Source organism: Microtus pennsylvanicus, chromosome 18, assembly GCF_037038515.1.
Source record: "Microtus pennsylvanicus isolate mMicPen1 chromosome 18, mMicPen1.hap1, whole genome shotgun sequence".
Taxonomy (NCBI): domain Eukaryota; kingdom Metazoa; phylum Chordata; class Mammalia; order Rodentia; family Cricetidae; genus Microtus; species Microtus pennsylvanicus.
The window spans coordinates 30,596,617-30,618,733 of record NC_134596.1 but is presented as its reverse complement, the minus strand read 5'-3'; the positions used below and the strand labels follow the sequence as shown (position 1 = coordinate 30,618,733).

The 22,117-nt window shown below is 44.3% G+C and overlaps 1 protein-coding gene across 1 annotated transcript in view; it reads right to left on the bottom strand.

Annotated features, from left to right (window-relative positions):
* Efl1 (elongation factor like GTPase 1) overlaps positions 1–22,059 on the bottom strand; it is a 101,464-nt gene extending 79,405 nt beyond the window's left edge. The window contains exons 1-9 of the mRNA XM_075952317.1: positions 21,978–22,059; positions 21,012–21,121; positions 18,516–18,583; positions 17,525–17,609; positions 13,894–14,027; positions 12,635–12,772; positions 10,505–10,719; positions 1,039–1,162; positions 377–453 (exon numbers count right to left, since the gene is read on the bottom strand). Coding sequence (XP_075808432.1) covers positions 377–453; positions 1,039–1,162; positions 10,505–10,719; positions 12,635–12,772; positions 13,894–14,027; positions 17,525–17,609; positions 18,516–18,583; positions 21,012–21,102 — 932 coding nt within the window. The 5' untranslated portion in view covers positions 21,103–21,121; positions 21,978–22,059. The remainder of the gene's footprint in view (positions 1–376; positions 454–1,038; positions 1,163–10,504; positions 10,720–12,634; positions 12,773–13,893; positions 14,028–17,524; positions 17,610–18,515; positions 18,584–21,011; positions 21,122–21,977) is intronic.
* Positions 22,060–22,117: the final 58 nt, after the last annotated feature.

Below are 22,117 nucleotides of genomic sequence, written 5' to 3'. Positions count from 1 at the left end.
ACCAACAAACGCTAGCATTCTGATTCCGTACATGGGTTGATAAGTTTATATAAAGCCAGCTTTCTTCTGCACTTGTCCCAGGTTCTTCCCCAGTTCCCAATCTGAACTCTCCCATCACAATTACCGTTTCTTTAAACTGTGCTTACATAAAGCAAGGCCCAGCTCTTCTTTCAGCCTCTGCTCTCAACAGCCCTGCAGGCCGCAACACACTGCTGCTCCAGCCCTTCATCTCCCTTACTTGAGCCATACGCTTCTAATTGTTTCCAAGCCCTGTAACTAACTCAGCCGTGAAGCCCTGTTCACTGTCCCAGTCAAGCTCAGCTGTCTAAGAACAAATGACCCCACCCAAAAAGAAACAATTTTACAAGAGCCTTACTTTTTCAAGACCGCGTCATACAAACTCCAAATATTTTCCAGGATCAACTGTACAAATAAAGGTTTCTTTCCTTTGGCCTGCACAGAAGAACATGTCAGCTTTAGTGCCTGAATATTGACACAGCCGCGTTCTCACCCCAGCGCTGTTGTATTTATGCTAGAGGACTTACTAATGGTAAAGACAAAAGTCACGCTCTACACAGCCAATAACTCATTACCAGTAAGCCACCAATTCTCTTCCTCTAGGAACCAGAGGGGTGCTGAAATAACGTGAGCATCTGGGAGACACACCTCAGCGGCTGCCCCACAACTACCATCAAAAAGCCAAACAGCCAAGCTTCGAGCTGACTTCACTCAAGAGATGGGGCTCTCTTTATAGGCTTCCATTTCAAACGCTCAGGTTTCTTACGTTCTTAAACATGGGAAACCGTTCATAAGAACAGGGCATTCCTCTCATTGCAGACTTTGTTTTTTATTCATGGAATAAACTGGAACTCCACAGAAACAGTGCCTGAGCACAAGACTTGTGCACCTTTTCCACTTCTGTGCCACAGGAAGTCCTCCGTGAACTCCTCTGCACAAGCTAAGGCCGAGATGCTTCTATAAAGCTGTACAATACAAGTTTTCTACAGCCAACAATCTAAGCAACACAGACTACACTACCTGATCAACTTTCATAATCTTCTTAGCCTTCATGTTTATATAATAATCTCCCCACAGGGTCTTCAAAAGAACTTCCTTCTTGATGCCAATTTTTTGACTATAGATTCTGGCGAAGTGCTCAATTCTGAAAGAGAACCAATAGTGCATGTTATAGCAATAACAATGAATATAGCTAACACTTCACTCTTTCTTTGCCATATACTATTCAAAATACTCTGTATGTACTACCAACCCTAATATTTTCAACTGTCCTACAAAGTTTGCTCATTTTATAGAAAGGGATAATGATACAAAGATATTCCATAGGTAGTGAGATTGGGATTCAAACACAAGCAGGGTGACACTGAGGTCAGTGTCACTGTCCAACATTCCATACACTGGCACGAATCAGAATGTAGGCTGCAGCTCCCGTGTGAAATTTGACAAAAAGTAAGGAGGCCACCAACCATAACTCTACTAATAACAGAAATTATGTTTGGTCTCCATTGCCATAAGCACTGTTATTCACAAGGGAAATGAATCTAGAGCCCTTAATCTGCCAAAACTAGAGAGGTAGCATCCTGGAGTAATCAGTGAGAAATGTGCATTTCCTCAATTCTCATCAACCCCCACAGAAAAACCAGTCAGCACCAGTTTCCACCCACTAGAGAGGAGTCAACCAGCTGGGAGGTGAAGGGCATCCTCTGGTTAAAGGGCTCAGGAAATAGTGCACATTATCAAAAGCTTGTCTAGAGTTCTCAAAGTCCTAGCATCTTAGAAGATGCAGCTCAGGAACAAGATGAAAAGGCCTCTACACAGCTCTTCAACACGATGCCCAGAGCACAACTGCAATGATCAGAAAGGTAATCGATCCTTGGTTGAAGGTGATATGGTCATCCATGTGGAAAAATTCAAAAGAACCAACAGAACTGTTGGTGGAGCTAATAACCAACTAAATCAAGATTACAAGCAAAGCTAGCATAAATAGTCAGTGCTTCCCTACAAGCCAGCAGGCTCAGCAGTGAAATACTCTTACTCCACATCCTGCCATCAGGAAAATGTAGTGCCCGATTCCCGAACAGCGACACCATGAAAGGTTGACATGGGTGTAGAACAACGGGTACTCCACTATTACTGGTAGGAATGCAATAGTACCGCCTCTTGGGAAGGCAGTGTGGTGGCTTCTTAGATGGCTAAACATGCTCACTTGGGATGCAGCAGTCATATTTGAGTATTCACATAAACTGAAAGCATATGTCCATGAAAAACACATGCAGCACATGGATGTTTATAGCAGTTCAATTCACAATTTCCAAAATTTGAAGCAAGCAAGCAAGCAAAGTGTCCTTTAAACAAGTCAACAGACAAACTGTGGTACAACCAGGGACATTGACTCAGCACTAAGCAAACACAGGGAGGCATCCTAAGTGTTCATTGTTGAATGAATGAGGCCAATGAGCAAAAACTACAGCCGACTTGACTATGCGGCATTTTAGGAAAGTCTCAACTATGTGAGAGTTAAAACACCCAGGGTTGCCACTGGTTACAGGGAGGCAGGAATGGATAGACAGAGCTACGGTGTAAACTTCATTGTTTTTGTTGTTTTCTATTTTTCTCCGCTCTCCTCCCTTTCTCTCTCCTCCCCTTCAGCCCTCTCCCATGATCCCCACCCTCCCTATTTACTCAGGAGATTTTGTTTTTTTCTATTTACCATGTAGATTAGATCCATGTATATCCATCTCTCTTAGGGTCCTCATTGTTGTCTAGGTTCTCTGGGATTGTGATTTTTAGGCTGGTTTTTCTTTGCTTTATGTCTGAAAGACACTTATGAGTGAGTACAAATGATATTTGTCTTTCTGGGTCTGGGTTACCTCATTCAATATGGTGTTTCCTAGATCCATTCATTTGTCTGCAAATTTCAAAATGTCATTTTTTTCTGCTGAGTAGTACTCCATTGTGTATATGTACCACATTTTCCTTATACATTCTTCAGTCGAGGGGCATTTGTTTCCAGGTTCTGTATATGACGAACAATGCTGCTATGAACATAGTTGAGTACTGTCCTTGTGGTATGGTTGAGCATCCTTTGGGTATATGCCGAAAGGTGGTATTACAGGGACTTGAGGTAGATTGATTCCTAATTTCCTGAGAACTCGCCATACTGATTTCCAAAGTAGCTGTACCAGCTTGCACTCCCACCAGCAATGCAGAAGTGTTCCCTTCACCCCACATCCTCTCCAGCGTAAGTTGTCATCAGTGTTTTTTATCTTGGCCATTCTGACAGGTGTAAGATGGAAATCTCAGAGTTGTTTTGATTTGCATTTCTCTGAGGGCTAAGCATGTTGAACATTTCCTTAAGTGTCTTCCAGTCATTTTAGATTCATGTTTTCAGAGTTCTCTGTTTAGGTCTGTTTCCCATTTTTTTTATTGGATTATTTTTTTTGATGATCATTTCTTGAGATTTTTGTATATCTTGGAGATCAGCCCTCTGTCTGATGTAGGGTTGATGAAGATCTTTTCCCATTCTGTAGGCTGCCATTTTATCTTGTTGGCCATGTCCTTTGTTTTACAGAAGTTTTTCAGGTAAACTTTTTCTATTTGATTCAACAGTTACTTACTGAGCAGGTTTTCTTTTGGGTTTTTAAAAACATTTTCAAAAAGATATATTTCTCCAAAATCTGTATTAATATTTACTGCTAATTTCTAGAGAAGTCAAACTATTCTATATGGATGATAATGCAGGGTACAGGGCCACAGGTGAACTCCACGGGGTCTCTTGAGTGCTGAAGATGTGTCAGTGTGTGTTTACCAATGACAACGAATGAACTACATTGGTGAAGGATCACGGTCACAGAAAATCTACATATGGATGAGAGTGTCTGTGAAATTTGTACTTTCCTCTCAATTTTGTTGTGACTCCAAATCTGCAGGTTTATTTTTAAATTCATTAAAAAAAAAAAAAAGAAAGAAAGAAGAGGAGAAATCAGAAACCAGTCATTCTCCTCACTAAGGAAGGAATCCAAAGTTAGCATACTGAAGAATTTTTTGTTGTTGTTTTTTGGGTTTTTTTTTTCCTGGCCGTCCTGGAACTCACAAATACACACCCACCTGTGGACCATTCTTCCCATGCCAGAGGTTAATGCGAGATGAATTAAGTGATGTTATTGAGAAGCTGCAGGAGCTGCAGGCAACAATCACGGGAGGAAGGAGAAATGCTGAGGTCATCAGGCAGTGGCTCAGAAAAGTGCAAACAGGACAGACGGCTGAAAATAAATAACAACTGACCCTTCTCGCTGAGGACAAAGGCAGAGAAAAATACCCAGAGGTCAAAATCCAAATTACAGCTCTAGCGGCTGAGGTTCGGAAGTGCTCAAGAGTCTCTTACTTTCTCTGTAATTTACTACGGTGTAAACTTCACTTTCAAAATGATCAAGTAGTTACTCATTTAGGAGAGGTTTTCCTCTTAATTTCCCAAAACTTTAGTTTCTATAAAACCCATATTACTAGTTACTATGGTTTTGCCTTTTTGAAATGGGAAACTCTTCTTCGCTCTGTAAGTTCTTATCTCATTCCGGAGACCTGGAGCCACCTGCAGCTTTCCACTAGAGAACCGTGGACAGAGTACTAAGTCTCTCTCCCCAATGAGGAATGGCAGCCCCGGCTGTCCTGAACCTCAGAAAACAGGTCAGCCCTGCACCTGCTGACGGATAGGTCGCTCTTCAGCACCTCCTTTTTCTGCGCACATTTGATTGACAGCTCCCAGTCAAACCTTCAGTATCTGGATTCTGTCCACTGTGTTTTTGCATCATTATCTTTCATGTGGCAAGTTTCTAGATGGCCTTTTCCTTCCTAAATTTAATAAAGAATATCAAGCTTTTGCCACAGCTGTTTAGATGAGGGGGATTTCTAGTTTGAATTTTTTTTTTTACTTTCATCTGCACTTATTTTTATGCTGAATTTATTCCTGTTTTTGTTTCTTCGGTGGCTTTGGAACAACTTGGTTCTTTGCGCTGAGTGTGGATTAATCCGGGCACGAGCTCTGTAAGTCGTCGGCCATGTTAGGTCTTTGGTCACTGGAGATGTTCATGACTAGAGACTCTACATTAAGCCCATAAGCTGAGCAATTATTCTCAGCAAAACTTCAGCAATCTTTTTGGTCGCCAGTCCTGTGTCAGCTGGGTACACCTACTGGTGCCACCATTATGCCACCAGCACAGCACACACGGCTTCTTTAAAGTGACATCACTCAGAGGCTTGGTGGCATTTGGACATGCATACCCTTGATGACGTGGGTGGGTGGCTTCATGGGTGTTCTTAAAGTGAGCACGGAGATCTGAACCTCTTGATTTGCATGATTTTGTAGGGTTTTCTGGGTCAAGAGAGTAGCGAACCATCTCTACAGGTCACCTCAGACCACTGACAGAGGAAGTACAGTGTGGTTTTGACTTCTTGTCTCCAGAATTCTAAAATCTGCTAATTTGTTAATTAATATCCTAAATCAAATTATATTTCCTTTTATATTTTAGAATACAGTCACATCAATGCCCCATCTTAAATTCTAAAAGTGGCAAAGACTCTATCAGCAATACTCTCTGTGAGACTACGGATCATAAGACATTTGCCCTGCTGCTCAGGCCACCGTCCTGAATGCTTCCTGAGTCCAGCATACTGCATGCAGACAGGGTAAAGTCTTCAGATCTTCCTCTGGACACTCTTCAGTTTTTATTGCATAGCAAGCACAAAATCCTCTCATTCACACTGACCCATCCCCCACTGTCACTCAGCGCTTCCATCCTTTCTTTGTTAGACACTTAAAATATTGATGTTCCGAACACAGTTTCTCCATTCTTGAGTTCTAATTAACTTTCTCTACAGAACAATTTCAAACTAGCTCCCACGAATGCCTTCTGAACGAATTCCGAAATTCTATAAGCCCCTGCCTCGCTGACTGACAACTGCATTGTGGGACGTGATCAAGACATATCCTTTGCCCTCTGAGACCCCAGTGCGTTAACCTCACTGCAGGAAGCTTGGGTTTGGCACACAGAGACGAGCAAAACTACTAGGAAGGGTGTTTCCACCGTCTCTTCTTCTCTGTTTCTATTCTACAGGCGGTGGCCTCCAGGCTGTAACCTAAAATAGCAACTCAGGGTTCCCACGTATTCTCCCCCAGGGCAGAGTCCCTGGATTAAGTCCCCTGATTAAAAGGTCACACTTAGGCAGCAGACCTAGGTCCACACTCTAGCCATACTTACCAGTTTGCCCTCTTCAACACAGAGCCACCCTCTAACCTTTCTACCTTGCCGATACCTGTAGCTGTCAACGCTCCCACCCACTGAGGACAGAAGACAACTGGGAGGACAAAGTCTGCGTTCTCTCATTTCCAACAGCATTTTCTCCTCAGCTAACTAAACCCTGCTGAGAACAGGCGTGAGTCCGTCCATCGATCCATCCAACCTTGTCTAGCACAGAGAGTGACGACTAGTAATACCTAAGACTGGAGAAACCTGAAAGGGATATGGAAGTTACCCTTTTTCTCTCCATTCAGGACTCTACCCCTTCTCCACCCACAGAGAGCTTCCTCCAATTTGTCCAACTCAAATGAGGATAAACCATGAAATTATGACAATCACTACTGTGGACAAGCCCTCCACCTTGTGGCTCACCAGCAGAATGCTCAAAATTAGTGTACTAACAGGGCTGGGCTTGTAACAGAACGGAGTGAATCACTTTCTTTTCTTTGTATGAGATAAAAGAGTTTGGCTGTAGTTTATGCTGACCTAAAACTCTCTATGCAGCCAGCTCATATTCCCCCCAAACTTGTGATCCTTCTGCCTCACCTTGCAGAAGTGACACATTATAAGTATGAGCCTCCATGCCTAGCTATAGTAACTTGATTAGAAATCATTCTAGCCCAATCTTCTTATTTTTTCAGAATATGACCCCACCAAGCTATGGCACAGGCAGGGAAGAGTTCCTAATCCCCATTCTCTCCTTACACTCAGGCCTACATTTATCTAAGTTTGCCATAGCCTTTCAGGCACAAGGACTAAGGTTAACCATAATCTATAATTTGTTAAAAAGAGCCCCAGCATGCACAAGTCAGGGTTAGGTCTCTAATCTACAAGGAAGATCTAAGAGAAGTACCATGGTTTTAAAAAAATAAACCTAAGGTTGACTTTAATGTTAATACCAACTCTGTCCCTTAGTAGCTGAGCAAAGCTGAACAAATCCTCAGTGTTTCTAAACCTGAGATGACAGGATGGGTTTCAAAGGTTATTATGAGAATTTAATCAAATAATTCAAATCAAATGCTACCATATGTATATACTTAATATAGCTTTTTCCCATATTAACCTCTGTTAGCATTGGAATAAGTGTATTGCTCGTCGATGAACAGAAGCTTTATAATCACAAAAGACTGCCAAAGAGGAACTAAACTAAGGTTAGGGTAGGAGAACAGACCAAGTAACTCTGGTAAAGGCACAACAGAAACTTAACAAGGGAAGGGACAGCTTTTTCAATGACACGAAAATAGAAAAGTCAACTTCAATCCAAGCCACATATGTTACGCAAAGTTACTAACTCAAAATGAACCAGACTTAAAGTAAGAAGGTGAACCCAAGGAAAAACATATAGTTATCCTCTTGGATAAGGGAAGTAGACAAAATTGCCGGGGAGAAAAGTGGGATCTTGGGGGTGGGGTGGGATGAGGGTTAGGGGAGATGGGGAGAGAAAAGGTAGAAGGGAAGGAGGGGGGACTTGGGGAAACAGGAGGATCAGGATAAAGGAAGGTTGGATAGGGGAGCACGGAACCACAATTCTTAGTTAAGGGACCCACTTTAGGGTGGGCAGGAGACTTGACCCTAGAGGGGCTCCCAGGTGCCCAAGCTGAGGTCCCCAGTTAGTTCCCTGGGCAGCTGAGGATAGGGAACCTGAAATGACCCTACCCTAGAGCAATACTGACGAATATATTGCATATCATCCTAGAACTCGCATCTGGCGATGGATGGAGATAGAGACAGAGACCCACGCTGGAGCACTGGACTGAGCTCCCAAGATCCCAATGAGGAGCAGAAGGAGGGAGAACATGAGCAAAGAAGTCGGGACCACGAGGGGTGCACCCACCCACTGAGACAGTGGAGATGATCTACTGGGAGCTCACCAAGGCCAGCTGGACTGTTACCAGAAAAAGCATGGGATAAAACTGGACTCTCGGAACATGGCGAACAATGAGGGCTGATGAGACGCCAAGGACATTGGCACGCGGTTTTGATCCTACGCAATGTGCTGGCTTGATGGGAGCCTAGCCAGTCTGGATGTTCACCTTCCTAGATATGGATGGAGGGGGGAGGACCTAGGACTTACCACAGGGCAGGGAACCCTGACAGCTCTTTGGACTGGAAAGGGAGGGGGAGAGGAGTGGGGGGAAGGGGAGAGGGGTGGGAGGAGGGGGAGAAGAGTGGGAGGAGGGGGAGAAGAGTGGGAGGAGGGGGAGAAGAGTGGGAGGAGGGGGAGGGAAATGGGAGGCTGGTGGGAGGAGGTGGAAATTTGTTTTTTTTTCTTTTCTTTATCCTCCTTTTATCAATAAAAAAATTTAAAAAAAAAATGAACCAGACTTAGATGTAAACATGAACGTCACAAGAGACATGAACGTGGAAGAGAGACTGGTGAGAAAGGGGAATGGGGACAAGAGACGATGAGTATGATAAAAATATAGTATTTACATGCATGAATAAAAACATTTAAAAAGGAAAGAAATCTTCAGGGTCTTCAGGGAGGCAGTTATTCAACTTGATTCAAAGTGCAAAACTCAGAAAACGTGGTAAGCTGATTGTGGTAGCGTGAATGTAACTGGCCCCAATAATCTCATAGGGTAGTGGCACTGTTACTGTGGCTTTGTTGGGGTGGGTATGGCCTTGGAGGAAGTGTGTCACTGTGGGGCAGCTTTGAGTTTCCTATGCTCAGGATACTGCCCAGGGAGTCAGTGGACTTCCTGGTCCCTTTTGGTCACGAAGTAGCCTGCACCATATCTGCCTGCATGCTGCCATACTCCCTGCCATGATAATGAACTGAATCCCTGAACTGTAAGCGAGTCACTCCAACTAGATGTTTCCTTTATGAGAATTGCTGTGGTTATGGTGTCTCTTCAGAGCAATAAAAACCCAAACTAAGATACCGATTCACCTAAATTAAAATTGTTCTGTAAAAGACACAGCCAAGAGGATGCAAAACCAAACCATAGACCAGGAGAAATACTTTCAAGGCACAGGTGAGACAAAAGCCCGACACCTACAGTTCACACAGAGCTTTCAAAGCTCAGCTGTAGAAACACAACTAGACAAAATGGACAGGAAGAGAGATAAGACCACAGAGGTGGAAAATCAGCATGGGGAAAGACTGACCAGCACTGGCTGTCAGGATAAGTGGATTCAAACCACACTTCTCAGCACACATCCCAGAGAAGGACCAGAATGACAACAGTGATGTCAAATCATGAAGCAGGCCACAGGCACTGCTGCGGGAAAGGAAGGCGCAGAGGCCCTTCAGAGAGCTGCTTGGTAACTTCTTTACAAACTGAATTTCCTGGCTGGGGATGGAGCTTAGCTGGGAGAGTGCTTGCCTGGCATAGCCATACACTTATAATGGCCCCAACAGGAAAGCATCCAAATGTTCCTTAGTGGCTGAACAGATAAGCTGGTAAGTCTATACTACTGAATACCACTGGGGAGATAAAAAAGGACCAACTATTACAGGCTGAGCACACCTAATCCAAAATCTAAAATCTAAAACTTTTTAAGTACTAACACAGCACCATAGGTAGAAAATTTCCCACGACCTTTTACATTCAGCTCTAGTCCAAACTTAAAATGCTGGGCAATGTTACGTCAGACCATGCACACATAATGCAAGTGAATACTGGATCACAGCTTCTGTCCCATCCCCAAGACACTTTGTGTACATGTAAATATTTTTAAAAATCTAACTATGAAACACTTCTGGTTCTAAGCATCTCAGAAAAGGATGACTCATGCTTTAATATGTGCAACAATTTGTATCAGTATCAAGAAAAATTATGCCGAGTAAAAAGGAAACTTAAAAAGGCTACAAGTTATTTGGCTCTACTATAGCATACTGTTTTGATTTAATTTCCCTAACATTCTTAAAATAGCAAATTACAGAAATGAAGGCCATCAATGGTGTCAGTCTGGGTTATGCAGGGCTTGAGGGGAAGCAGATGGAGCTGCACGGGACACAGTGCGGTACAGAAGCTCCATGAGGATGAAGAGAGGTCTCTAGCTGGCCCATGTCCATGCTACCGCTCCGTAAGTGACTCTGTCTTACCATTTTCACGGCATAAGCATGGGGCAAGGCAGGACACTGAGCAGAGGGTACAACATAACTCTATTAGTTCCCGTGATATGAAGTTACGGCTACATAAGAACAGAGTTAAAACACCAAGAGACAGAGATGTGGAAGGGCTCACCCGAAGCCCCAGCCATCTATTGCGCTGGTGAACACCACATTGCCCTGCTCCGGGGAGAAGTACAGCTGAGAGTCATCGGCGTCCTCCAAGCCAGTGCTCCAGTCGTACACTTGATCGCCTTGTTCGGAATGGGTCTTCACCTGGGATTCTGTCTCTCTCTCTGCTCTTTCTTCTAGGACTTTAGAAGTAAAAAGAGTTCCTGTAAGTGCGTTAATCTAGGAGAGATGGCGAAATGGCAAAGTGTCAATCATATGCTTGGGACGCCCATATGTGTGGGCGGGAACACACTGCCTATCAGTGACTAAGGCTAAAGCCACTGTCAGAGCTTGAGTTCACTGCAGCTGACATTAGAATCAACAAATAACTTACACGTATTAAACTGTTATCTCAAATTCCAACAAACCGAAGGCTTCTAATAAGGCTTCCAAAGGGCCATCTGTGGGGACTGTTTTAGTCCTGGGAGAACTCACTAAGAACTCATCCCATTCAAATCCCCAGACTTCAATCAACCCTTCTAGTTCCCGTACCAGCTGTCTGCAGTTCCTAGCATTCTTCATCCCTCTTTCCAGTGTCTAGTCTCAAGTGAGTGATCTTACTTCCTACCTCGGAGTGAAAGATGAAGCCCGCTACTCAGAATCCCAACCAGTCCCCATCTCCTAACTTACGCTCTGCTTATATCTACAAAGGCTGCCAGCTCTTCTCTTGCCGCTCACTGTGGCGAGCAGGCTACACGGTGTTTCTGCCAGGTAGGCAACGCCTACAGCTCTTCCTATTGTGCAGGCACCCAGTCCCTCGCCATGCCCTACACTTGTCTTTCCTCCAGTTAGCAAAGAAATGTACCCATGCTGCTCTGCAAGATGCTCAAATTCCTCTGCACGACACAGGCCTCACATTTTTACAATGTAAGGCTTACACTGTTTTTGGTTTTTTATCCTTTTATTTCTGCCAGGTCCCATTTTGTATCAATTTGTGTCATGTGCTCTCAAATCTTAAGCTATAGCACACAATCTCCTTGATGGAAACACTGCCCATGCTCTCTCTGGCTTCATGACTGTGTACTTTTGTTTTGTCTCCTGTAAATGCTCTTCCTCTAACTTTCAACTCGGCAAACATTCATGGTTCCTCCATCTCAGTCTCACTGTGAGACTGTCTTCTCCTTTCTGGCTCAGACTGGGTTGAGCAGCTTCTGTGCTCTGAAATCACATGGGGGCGGCTGGTTGCTCTCAAATGTCTCAATTGTCTGTTTCACTCGCTACACTGGGAGTGCGTTGAAAACAGGGCCTCTGGTGTGCCCATCCTATACATCCCTATACACTGATATCATCCCTCAGATACCATGGACATTTGGTACTGCATACATCTACACAGATGTTTGCTAAATAAACAAATCAGTATCTAAACAAACTTTCATCTAAAAACAAAAATACCATAAAAATATAACACTTCACTTAAAAAAACAAAAAATAAAATCAAAACAAAAAACCAAAAAACAGAAATTTTCAACATGAGAGCCTACCATCCAAGTCTGACACTGATGGGTTCTGGGAAACAAAAGCAACTCCCAAAAGCAGACCAGTGATATGGGAAGGTCATTTGTCAATCTGTTGTTTAATTGGTTAATCAATAAAGAAAACTGCTTGGTCTGATAGGTCAGAAAATTAGGTAGGTGGAGTAGACAGAACAAAATGCTGGGAAGAAGGGAAGTGAGCCAGATGCCATGCCTCTCCTCTCTAGTCAGACATGATGAAGCCCCAGTCCAAGATGGAGGTACGCTAGAATCTTCCTGGTAAGACACCACCTCGTGGTGCTACACACATTATTAGAAATGGGTTAGTCAAGATGTGAGAGTTAGCTAGTAAGAGGCTAGAGCTAATGGGCCAAGCAGTGTTTAAATGAATACAATTTGTGTGTTGTTATTTCGGGCATAAGCTAGCCAGGCGGCCGGGAGTTGGTGTCAGCAATGCCAGCCCACAGCTCCCACTACAGACCAGTTCTCCCCTCTGCACAGCTGGTGACTCCAATGGACAGGAATCTTAAGTGATAAACTTTCAAATAAATGTATTTCTCCTAATACCCCCTCATATTGCATAGCCTTTCAGCCCAATTTTAAAGTACTAAAGAATACTATACCTGTTCTAAAATATTCTTGAGGTGAGAGTAGGCCTCTTGGGGGGTTAACTTTAGCTCCACGATCAGGCGATCTAGCTTATTAATCACTAAGACAGGACGGATGTTCTCAAGCCAGGCTTGTCGCAGGACTGCCTGTGTCTGATAAAAACAAAGCAAAAAAACCCCTCGTGATCTAAGACTAAGACACATAAGAAAATCTCAATTAATAACACGTTCTCAGGCTGCATTATAACCACCCAGACTAACTACACACACATACATGTTTACCAGGCGCTCTGCAAGTACACACACACACACACACACACAAATTCAAAGAACCATCGAGCAAATGCCTAGCATAGCATATAGATAGGTCACAAGTACAACAGTCGCAGAAGGGAATACCCCTGCTCCCCACCCCATGGCCTTCCACGTGACCACTATTCTACTATCCTATTCGGTTGTCTTCACGTCACCCACCCTGTCAGAGGCCACTAACACTGCACAGGATAAGGCTGTACTCCTCAAGTTGAGCCCCTTGTGGCCTCAGGGGAACATGCGCAGAGACTGTATAGAGTGCATCTTCCTGGAATATTAAACTTCCTCCATTAAAAAAATTAAACCTTTCAGTATTTTTTTAAGCATTAAAACAAAACATATATACTAAGAAAAATTCAAAACTGACTTTAGATTTTGGGTTTCTGTTTGCTTGTTTGTTTTGTAAGATGAGATGCAAGTTTAAAAAAACTGTTATGAGAAATGAATTAGTCTTTCTGAATTTTACTTGCCACAGTTACTCGTTGACTCTGGCCTTAGTGGCAAATTCTTGCAACTTTGCTAAGAACAGAAACACTAGATTAAGGATGTAGAAAAATGTCTTAAGTAGGAAGGATGTGTGTGCACATTCGTGCACACGTTCCGAGACTCCAGCAGAAGATAACTGTCCTGTCTAGGGAGAATTAGCTCCATACCATGCTACCAACAGCCTTCTATGACTTGAAAACTTTTCCCATTGGAGCAGAGCCTCCAGGTCCCTCTCAAACCTAACATTTTCCCACTTTTGCTTTTAGATATCCCAGACACATCTATCAAAGAGTGGTCACTATCTCTTATGACCTCGTTAAGATTCTGGGGATAAACTTCATCAGAGATTGGAACATTGTCAGATGTGAGACATAAAGCCCACTGTCTGCTGATGGTACAGAGCAACCAGCAGGGCCTCCTCCTCTTCACCCTCCTCGGCCAGTCAAACAGAAGACCATTCGGCCCATAGGCCTCACCTGTGGACAGACCCCCTCCACAGCATCCACCACAATGATGCACCCATCACAGATGCGAACCGCTGTTGATACTTCGGAGGAGAAATCCACGTGGCCCGGGGAGTCTATCAGATTTATCAGGTACTCCTCATTACCTGAAATAAAATTTGAAGACACATTTTCAGCTGTGTGGGCAAGCAAGCCTCTTCCTGCAAGCTTGGGAAGATGTTTCTAAGACTAAACAAAGCTCCAGAAGCCAAAGCTTCAGTAGGTTGCTATCCTTCCAACTTTACCACTGCACACGTGGAATCAAACAGCCTCTCCAGCGAACACTAAAGAACTCCATCAAGAGCTTAGTGTATACCTACCACTGCGCTAGAGACATTTAACACACCCAACATATATTAGATTATCTATGAGATAACTAACTCTACTATTTTATACATTAGTTAGTTGAGATGGAAAGAAACAAATGCTTAAGGGCTCAGAGGTAAAAGCTCTTTAAAGGGGCCTCAGATGCCTATTTAAAACAGGAAGTGGTTACCAAGTTCAAACTCCTCCTATGCTTTCTCAAGGAGCCGTGTTTGCAGAAAACTGTGAGGAGCAGACATTACGTGCCAGGTAATGCAGGCTCTACCTCCTTTAGTATCCCCAACAAACGTACACTCACAGTGTGGGGACACCTCGACTGTATCTGTCTGGCTTGAGCACTAAATTCACACAGCCCACCGAAGCGCCAGGCACACCAGGACAACTGGTCATCAACACATACAGAGATTTAACAGTGGCACACAAGCCATGTGAATAATAACCGTACTGCCGTTATATAACATAATAACCGCACTTAACCCCCATTACGGCCAGATCTGATACCATTTTAAAGTCAAATCAACTACTCAAATGCTCTGATGTAAATACTTTCCCTTTGCTCCTCCCCTTCACTTTGTGCTTATCAACTGCAACCTTAGAGAATTACTACAAGGCCAAATGGTACAATCTACGGACCACATAAAGACCTTCTCTGGGATATAATCCCAACATCTTAATGGGATGACAAGATAAAGTACCACTGCAGTACCACAGCCTGAGCTAACATCTGTGGCTCGCTTATTTGTGCCTGTCATTGTTCTAAGCCCTCCACAGTAGAAGCCTCTTGTCACAGAGCTGGATACAAGAGCATATACAAATACCGATCTCTAGGACATCCAGCTAGAACCTCACTCTGAGCCTCACAGTCAAAACAGCCGAGGCAGCCATGTGGCTTACATCTTGGGCAGTGACCAAGGACAACAGGCATGTGGGCAATGCTGGCCACAAGATGTCCAAAAGTAATCCCAGGAAATCTGTGGTGGAAAGAAGCGAAGCTTCAGGAAGAATTAGTAGGGGCCTAGCCTAGCTCACAACAGTCTCCAGATCTAAGCAAGTAGACTGGAAATGTAATTACTTGGTTCCTAGGCTTGCTACTGTTTTCTAGAAACTACTGTCCTCCATAAACTCTCTTGATGTCTGAAGTCCAGTTTGAGCATAAGTGAAATAAGAACAGCCATCTCAGCGGGATGCTCTGGGGATAAGCAAAGCCACACACGAGACATCTAGCTCAGAGTTCAGCCGTCACCAGTTTTGTCTTAATCTTGGCATCAGTTGCATGCTTCACAGAATGAAGAAAAGCCATTGTCACAAGAGGGGAAATAAACTCTGATCTTTCAGTCAAGTGAGGGACAGGGAATCCTTCCCTCCTAGACTAACATGTGGACTGGAGGAAAGAGACGCCTGTGCCACCAAACACTTTCTGGTACTCTCTGGCCTTGGGTAGCCTGGCGGGGAGCAGACAGAGTCAGTGCCATGTGGCTCAGTCTCTGGAGTTAAGGCAGAACCACAGGGCAGAAGCCACTGTGAGTGTGAATCCTGAACCTGCTCACCACACTCACCCAGAGAGAAGACCCTACACCTGGACTCCATTGCAGAAAAAGCTACTGTGCTCCCATCTCCCCAGGCAAAGTAAATCCTGGCACAAGTGACTGCCACTTGTGTGAACCCCAAATGCCCACTTAATCAAGTTATGAGGTAGCTATATGAAAAGTATCTCTAGTTATTTTTAACTTATATTCAATAAATCATTCCACCCCAACTCAAGGCAGTTTGTATCTCTGTCTCTGTGCAACCTCCAAAGAATCATGTGTCTAGAACATTCTAAGATCAAGCTTCCCAAAGCCAGAGTTTAACAAAAACATGTTAGGCCACTCAGTCCCCAGGGTTCTCTATCAGAAAGACAGTGAGGATGTGGATTGCTGAATTTCACGGTATGCAAGTAAAACCTGAATAAAGTAGGCAAGGGCAGTGAGAGCAGATTCAGATTTGGGGCACAATTAAAACCAACACTAGAGGAACCTTGAAGTTAAAAAGGCAATAAAAGATTACAATCTCTTCAAGTCTATAAAGTAGTACGGTTAGATCTGTGACCCTATTCTCTGAGTCAAGAACAGGAATAGAGCCCTTAAAACATGTGAGGTGGCATTAAACAAAAAAGAGCATACTTGAAATACTAACACTGGGGATTGGCGTGCTTAAAATGGTGGCTCACAGCCATCTATAATGAGACCTGGCGCCCCCTTCTGGCTTGCAGGCACACATGGAAGGAATGCTGTACATATAATAAATAAATAAATAAATAAATAAATAATTTTTTTTAAAAAGTTCCAAAACTAGTTTGATATAAAATGGCCACACTCCACACAGTGCCTCCCTTGATTCCAGAAGATTCAACACTGTGAAAGATGAACCACAGGTCACTCCATTAGGGAAATAAGTCTTTATTATTTTTTTCAAAATATCAAAATATACAAATTGTATAGTGTTCTAACAGTACAAAAATATGTATTTTGAAAAGCACGAATTTTATCATTATCTAGTTTCTGGGAGTATTTACTCTGGCAGTGTAAAATGTATCCTTCCAGAAGCACGTACACGTTCATACCTCAAAAAAGACTGCAATTGGCTTTTCTGTCTCTTAACATACCATTTTCATATAATTATAAATAACCTATATAATTATAATTCTATATAATTAAGCATTCAAGCAGCATGGATGTAATAATTCATTTAGTCATTCTCTTCTTAACATTTAAGTTACTGGCATGCTTTCACCAATACAAACCTTTTGTGACCATACAGTTCATGGCTTTTGTTTGTAATTTCTGTCAGAGAATTCCCGTGTTGCTACCAGAATGACAAGATAGTACTGATCAGAGCAACAGGTGGCAGTGGTCGGAGGAAGCCACAGCTATGTAACTAGGACTCTCAAGTCCCATATGGCGGCCATGGAGCAGAAGCGGAATCCAGTCAGGAAAAGGAAGGCCGAGGAAGAGCCAGGCAAGTCCTAGCTCCTGACCTTCCTTGTGAAGAAATCAACACAGTCACCTGGTGGAGGGGGGCAGCTGTGAACTGCCAGTTCTTCTGCCCTCACGCCAGCGAGAGGTCCCCATCCGCATCCAGGCCTGGACAGGCTGACTCTGACAACACATCATTTGGAGTAGCCAGAATGAAATGCATGGAACACAAAGCAAAGAAACCGAGGCATCTGATTAATTCAGAAGGAGAAGGGGAGGGGCATGAAAGATGAAAACCGAGTTCTCTAAAACACAGATGGGTTTACCTTCTGCATAGTGTAGTGAAATGGCGCTGGATTTCATGGTGATCCCTCTGACCTGTTCATCTTCTCTGCTGTCCATATACCTTAACTAGAAAAGCACAACATATTTTGTTACTTTCCAGTGACAAAAATGCAACATGAAAATGGAGTTAGCTTTCAATTCAAATATATAAGCTATATCCGGCCCCTGTGGGTTTTGAGGTGGTAGGAGCTGGAGAAGCGAGGTCAGCTGAGGGAATGCACAGATGGACTGAGAGGAGCTGCCACAAATGCATTCACACAGCTTCCCAGAGCACTGCTCAGCTACCTCTCAGCCAGGAAGGATTAAAGGGTTCAAAACATGCACAAAGGCATCTGGGGTTCTTTCTGCTCATCACAATGCGTGCGTGTGTATGTGTGTGTGTCCATGCCCACACACCCTGCACAAAGGTCAGAGGACAATCTGTAAGAGTGTGTTCTCCCTTCCTATCAGGCGGATCCCAAGAACCTCATGCAGGACATCCGGCCCCACAGCAAGCACTTCTGCCTACATGGCTATCTCATCAACCCCTAAAGCAGTGTCTGCAACACGATCCTCCAGTTTTCCTTTCGTTCTTGCATGCCTTGGGCTAATCTTCACGGTCTTATGCAATTTGACACGTTCTGTTGTTCTCTAAGTATAAGTTCCACTCAAATCAGGCACAACACCCAGAAACTGGTCTTTATTCTCGCTATTTTGTGCCTTCCTCTCACACCAGCCAACATATCCACCTGTGAAATCTTGAGATCATGTAACTGCTGATTTGCCACAAGTCACTTCTGCCCTTATAGAATATGTAACAAAAAGCAACATACAAGTGAACTTTTCTCAATACCTATTTTATCTTAACTTACTGGGTTGCCAGTTCCTTCTACATGTTTAGATCACTGAAGAACAAAGCAAAGGGATGGGGACATTAGCGATAGCTAATACTCATTAAAGTGCAACAAGTATTTACCAAATCTAACAACATACCTTGCCTGCCAGGCGGCTGGAGATGATTCCATTACTAGATATAAGACAATCAGCAAGGGTAGTTTTTCCTGTTAAAATAACATTAGTTACAATACATTCGTTTAAAGGGGCTAGCATTCTATAGTGCTATATTTACTACCTGGGGACCTCACCAATTTCACTCGAAAGGCTGTCAGGTTAATTTTAAGCCCAGACATTTTCTTAAATTGAGGCCGACTTTACAGAGAGAAACATGACTTTGGTGAGGCAAATCACTACGAGACAGACCATCTTCTCCAGTGTTTATACTAGTTACTGCAACTTACCAACCGTCCCGCACAACTGAGCACACTCGGGACTCAAAGTAACAAGGACAACAACAGCAGTCACCTCAGGAAGGTAAGCTGGGTAAGTCACCACCAGAAAATAGAAGCACGCAGTCTTCTGTCACAGCTACCTATGTGTGACCCTCGACAACAAAAGCACGCAGTCTTCTGTCACAGCTACCTATGTGTGACCCTCGACAACAAAAGCACACAGTCTTCTGTTACAGCTACCTATGTGTGACCTCGACAACATTTGCTAGTTAACCTGTCACACTTATTTCCTAAGGAAATTGTTTTCTTGTTTGCAATACAACCTCTGAAGCGCTACGCTGGAGCGGCAAGAGCAACCCAGGTTCAAAACTAAACCTGGCATCTACTTTACAATGGAAGAAACTCTTTGCATAATCAAATGTACATTTATAGTTACCTTTATCAGACTATTGCCAATCAATTTCAAGTGGCATAACCAGGTACCTGCGTTTAAAGAATGGCATAAGCACTCAAGTTCCACAGCCGGGTAGGCCTAACAAATGACTGGATTATTCCTTCAATCCAGCTTTCTGTAGACTGTGAATATATAAAGAAACTGTACAAACTGTGTAATAGCATGAGCCAGGGACCAATCCCAGGCCCTCTAGAGAGCTTAGATAATGCGTTTTAATATATAATCCTAGACGATCACCTTCCTGCTGTATGACAGAGTAGAATTCATTTTATGTATGGCAAACATACACCCCTTGGAATGTACCACAAAGGAGGGGACTTCCTATTATTAAGTAAGGCAGAATTCCTGGAACAACAATGTTGGATACATACACAGTAGTGAATCTGCTATTTTGTTCTCAAAGCAAAAACAAAACAGAAACAAAAAGGAAAAAAACCAAGTAAAACCTTTGGCTAGACCCCATACCCTCCAAACAGGTGCACATAATCATAAAACTCATGGAGTAGGCTAGTCACTGGTTTGTATACAAGACACAGTCTCAGTTGGCTCTTCCTAGAAAGTGATCCATTCTCTCTCAGTTTCTGTCCCACCTACCTTCTCTTCAGAGCTCACCTTAATGACAAGGGTCACCAGGTCGCTTTTCTACCTTTCAACCCACCCAAGCACCTTTACCAATCTAATCTCATCTACAATTCGAGTACTTCGCCCTGGCTTTTTTTTTCTCCAATGGCTCCCTACCTGCTAATAAAAACCGTGAAGGAGCATTTTCATGACTAAGTATTTCACTGCTGACTAGAGATTCTCACTATCATCCTCTTACACAGGCTGCACACTGAAGCTCAAACGGGCCAGGTGAAGTGTTTAAGATGGCTAACTGCAAGGATAGAGTAGGTAGCCCGTCTCTTACAGCTCTGCAGGCCTGACAAGCTCTAAGGGACAAGACCCAGCCTGCCTCCTCCCCGAGTCCACTCCCTTTGCCTTTGACTCCACCAGCCATTCTAAACCGAGTGGCAGCTACTAGAAGGAAGAGTTTCACTGGCGAGCAGACTCAGAAGGAAGCCATCTGATGGGGTCAAAGGAATGTCTATCCAACAAACAAATGTCAGCTACCCCGGCCTTTACCGTATCTACACTTGAAGCCTATCTTTTCCTCCTGCCCCTGTTCACACACCGCCACTTCTAAGGCTTGTCACTACCTATCAGCTAAAGGCCCCTCCCTCCTCAAAGGACACGTCTGACAGCTTCTCTTGGCCCAATTGGGCGACCCAATCCTCCAGTTCTCACAACTCTTACCTATCATTCCCCCGCCTCCCAAAATCATCACATTGCTCTGATTTGTCCCTAAAACCTCTACAGCTGGGCAGGTGGCCACCTCAGAGATGTCTAGCTCCTCATAAATATAACAAAACGCCGCAAACTTAGCAGATGCTCAGGCAGTAGGCGATGAATTTAATATGATTCCTAGGAGATACCCTCTCCCATGACCACAGATGCTTTAATATTTCAAAAACTTTTCCATAATGTAACAAAAATTCAAGTTCAAATAGAAAAGCATTAGGTGAACGAAATCCTATGCGGAAGAATGCTAATCACCAGTTAACCCGATGACTACAAACGTTTTACAGACGCTTCTCTGACATGACATACACACACAACATCTTGGCAAGCATGGCTTTCATCACTTCAATGAAACATAGGGAGACATGTCTCCTTCGTTAGGAAAAAGTCATTTTAAAAGCGTCTTACCATGGTCAACGTGAGCCAAGACACAGATATTCCTGATGTTGGCAGTGTTTTTCTGAAGCTGACTCATCTTATCAACGCCATTGAGCACCATGGTTGCTTACTTCCTGGGACTAAAAAGTAAACAAACGCAACTTACAAGTGATACAAAGTTTAAGGGTCTGGGAAAAACAACCACAACAGCCACAAAAATGGACAAACTGAGAAACAGATGCTGGCGTTTACCAGCCACCTCAGACTCCTCAGCTGAGAACCCAAGGAATGTTTAGCCACATCGAATTCCCTCTGCCCCCGACGGGATACGGCAGTACTAGCCCAAGTTCCACTGCAAAGTCCACACACCCTTAAGGTACCTGTGGAGTGCGCTGGGAGTTTCCCGATCGGCGGCGGCGCGATGAATCACGCAGCTAGGAGTCGGGTGCAGAGACGCCCAGCTAGGTGACAGTACACCCTCGGGCACTCTGGCCCAAGACGACCACGGGAAGCGCGATGAATCACGCAGCTAGGAGTCGGGTGCAGAGACGCCCAGCTAGGTGACAGTACACCCTCGGGCACTCTGGCCCAAGACGACCACGGGAAAAGTGGACATCTCCCCCTTCCCCACTTTAGCCCTTCCAAAAGTCTGTCGTTCTTGTCAAGCTGGCTGACTTTCAGCAGACGAGAGGACCTCGGCCCCGCGACTGCACCGAGTGTCCTTAAAAGTTTCGGATCACGTGCTTGGGGACACAGCAGGTGCGTAACACATCGCCCACCCCACATCCCATTAAAAAAAAAAAAAAGGCAAACCGAGGTCTGCAAGCCCTTCCTCCTTTCGGGCTCCGGGAGTCGCTGCCGGCGAGGGTCCCAGGCTCCGAAGAGGTGCGGCTGCTCGTGCCCTGCTCGCCTAGCCCTACCGACACGACCCCCCACCTCCCCGGAGGGTTCCCACCACCGTCCGGTCGCCGGCCTCCCTAGCAAGTCGCCACTCACCGGCTCCACGCCGAACTCGACTCACGCTTCTAAGGCTCCAGGAGTAACTCAAGCCGGAAGTCGCCGGCGCCGGGAGGCGGGGCCTGCAGGCCTGCGACCTGTGACCCGCACGCGCCTTGGTCGCCGCCGGAAGTCGCGTC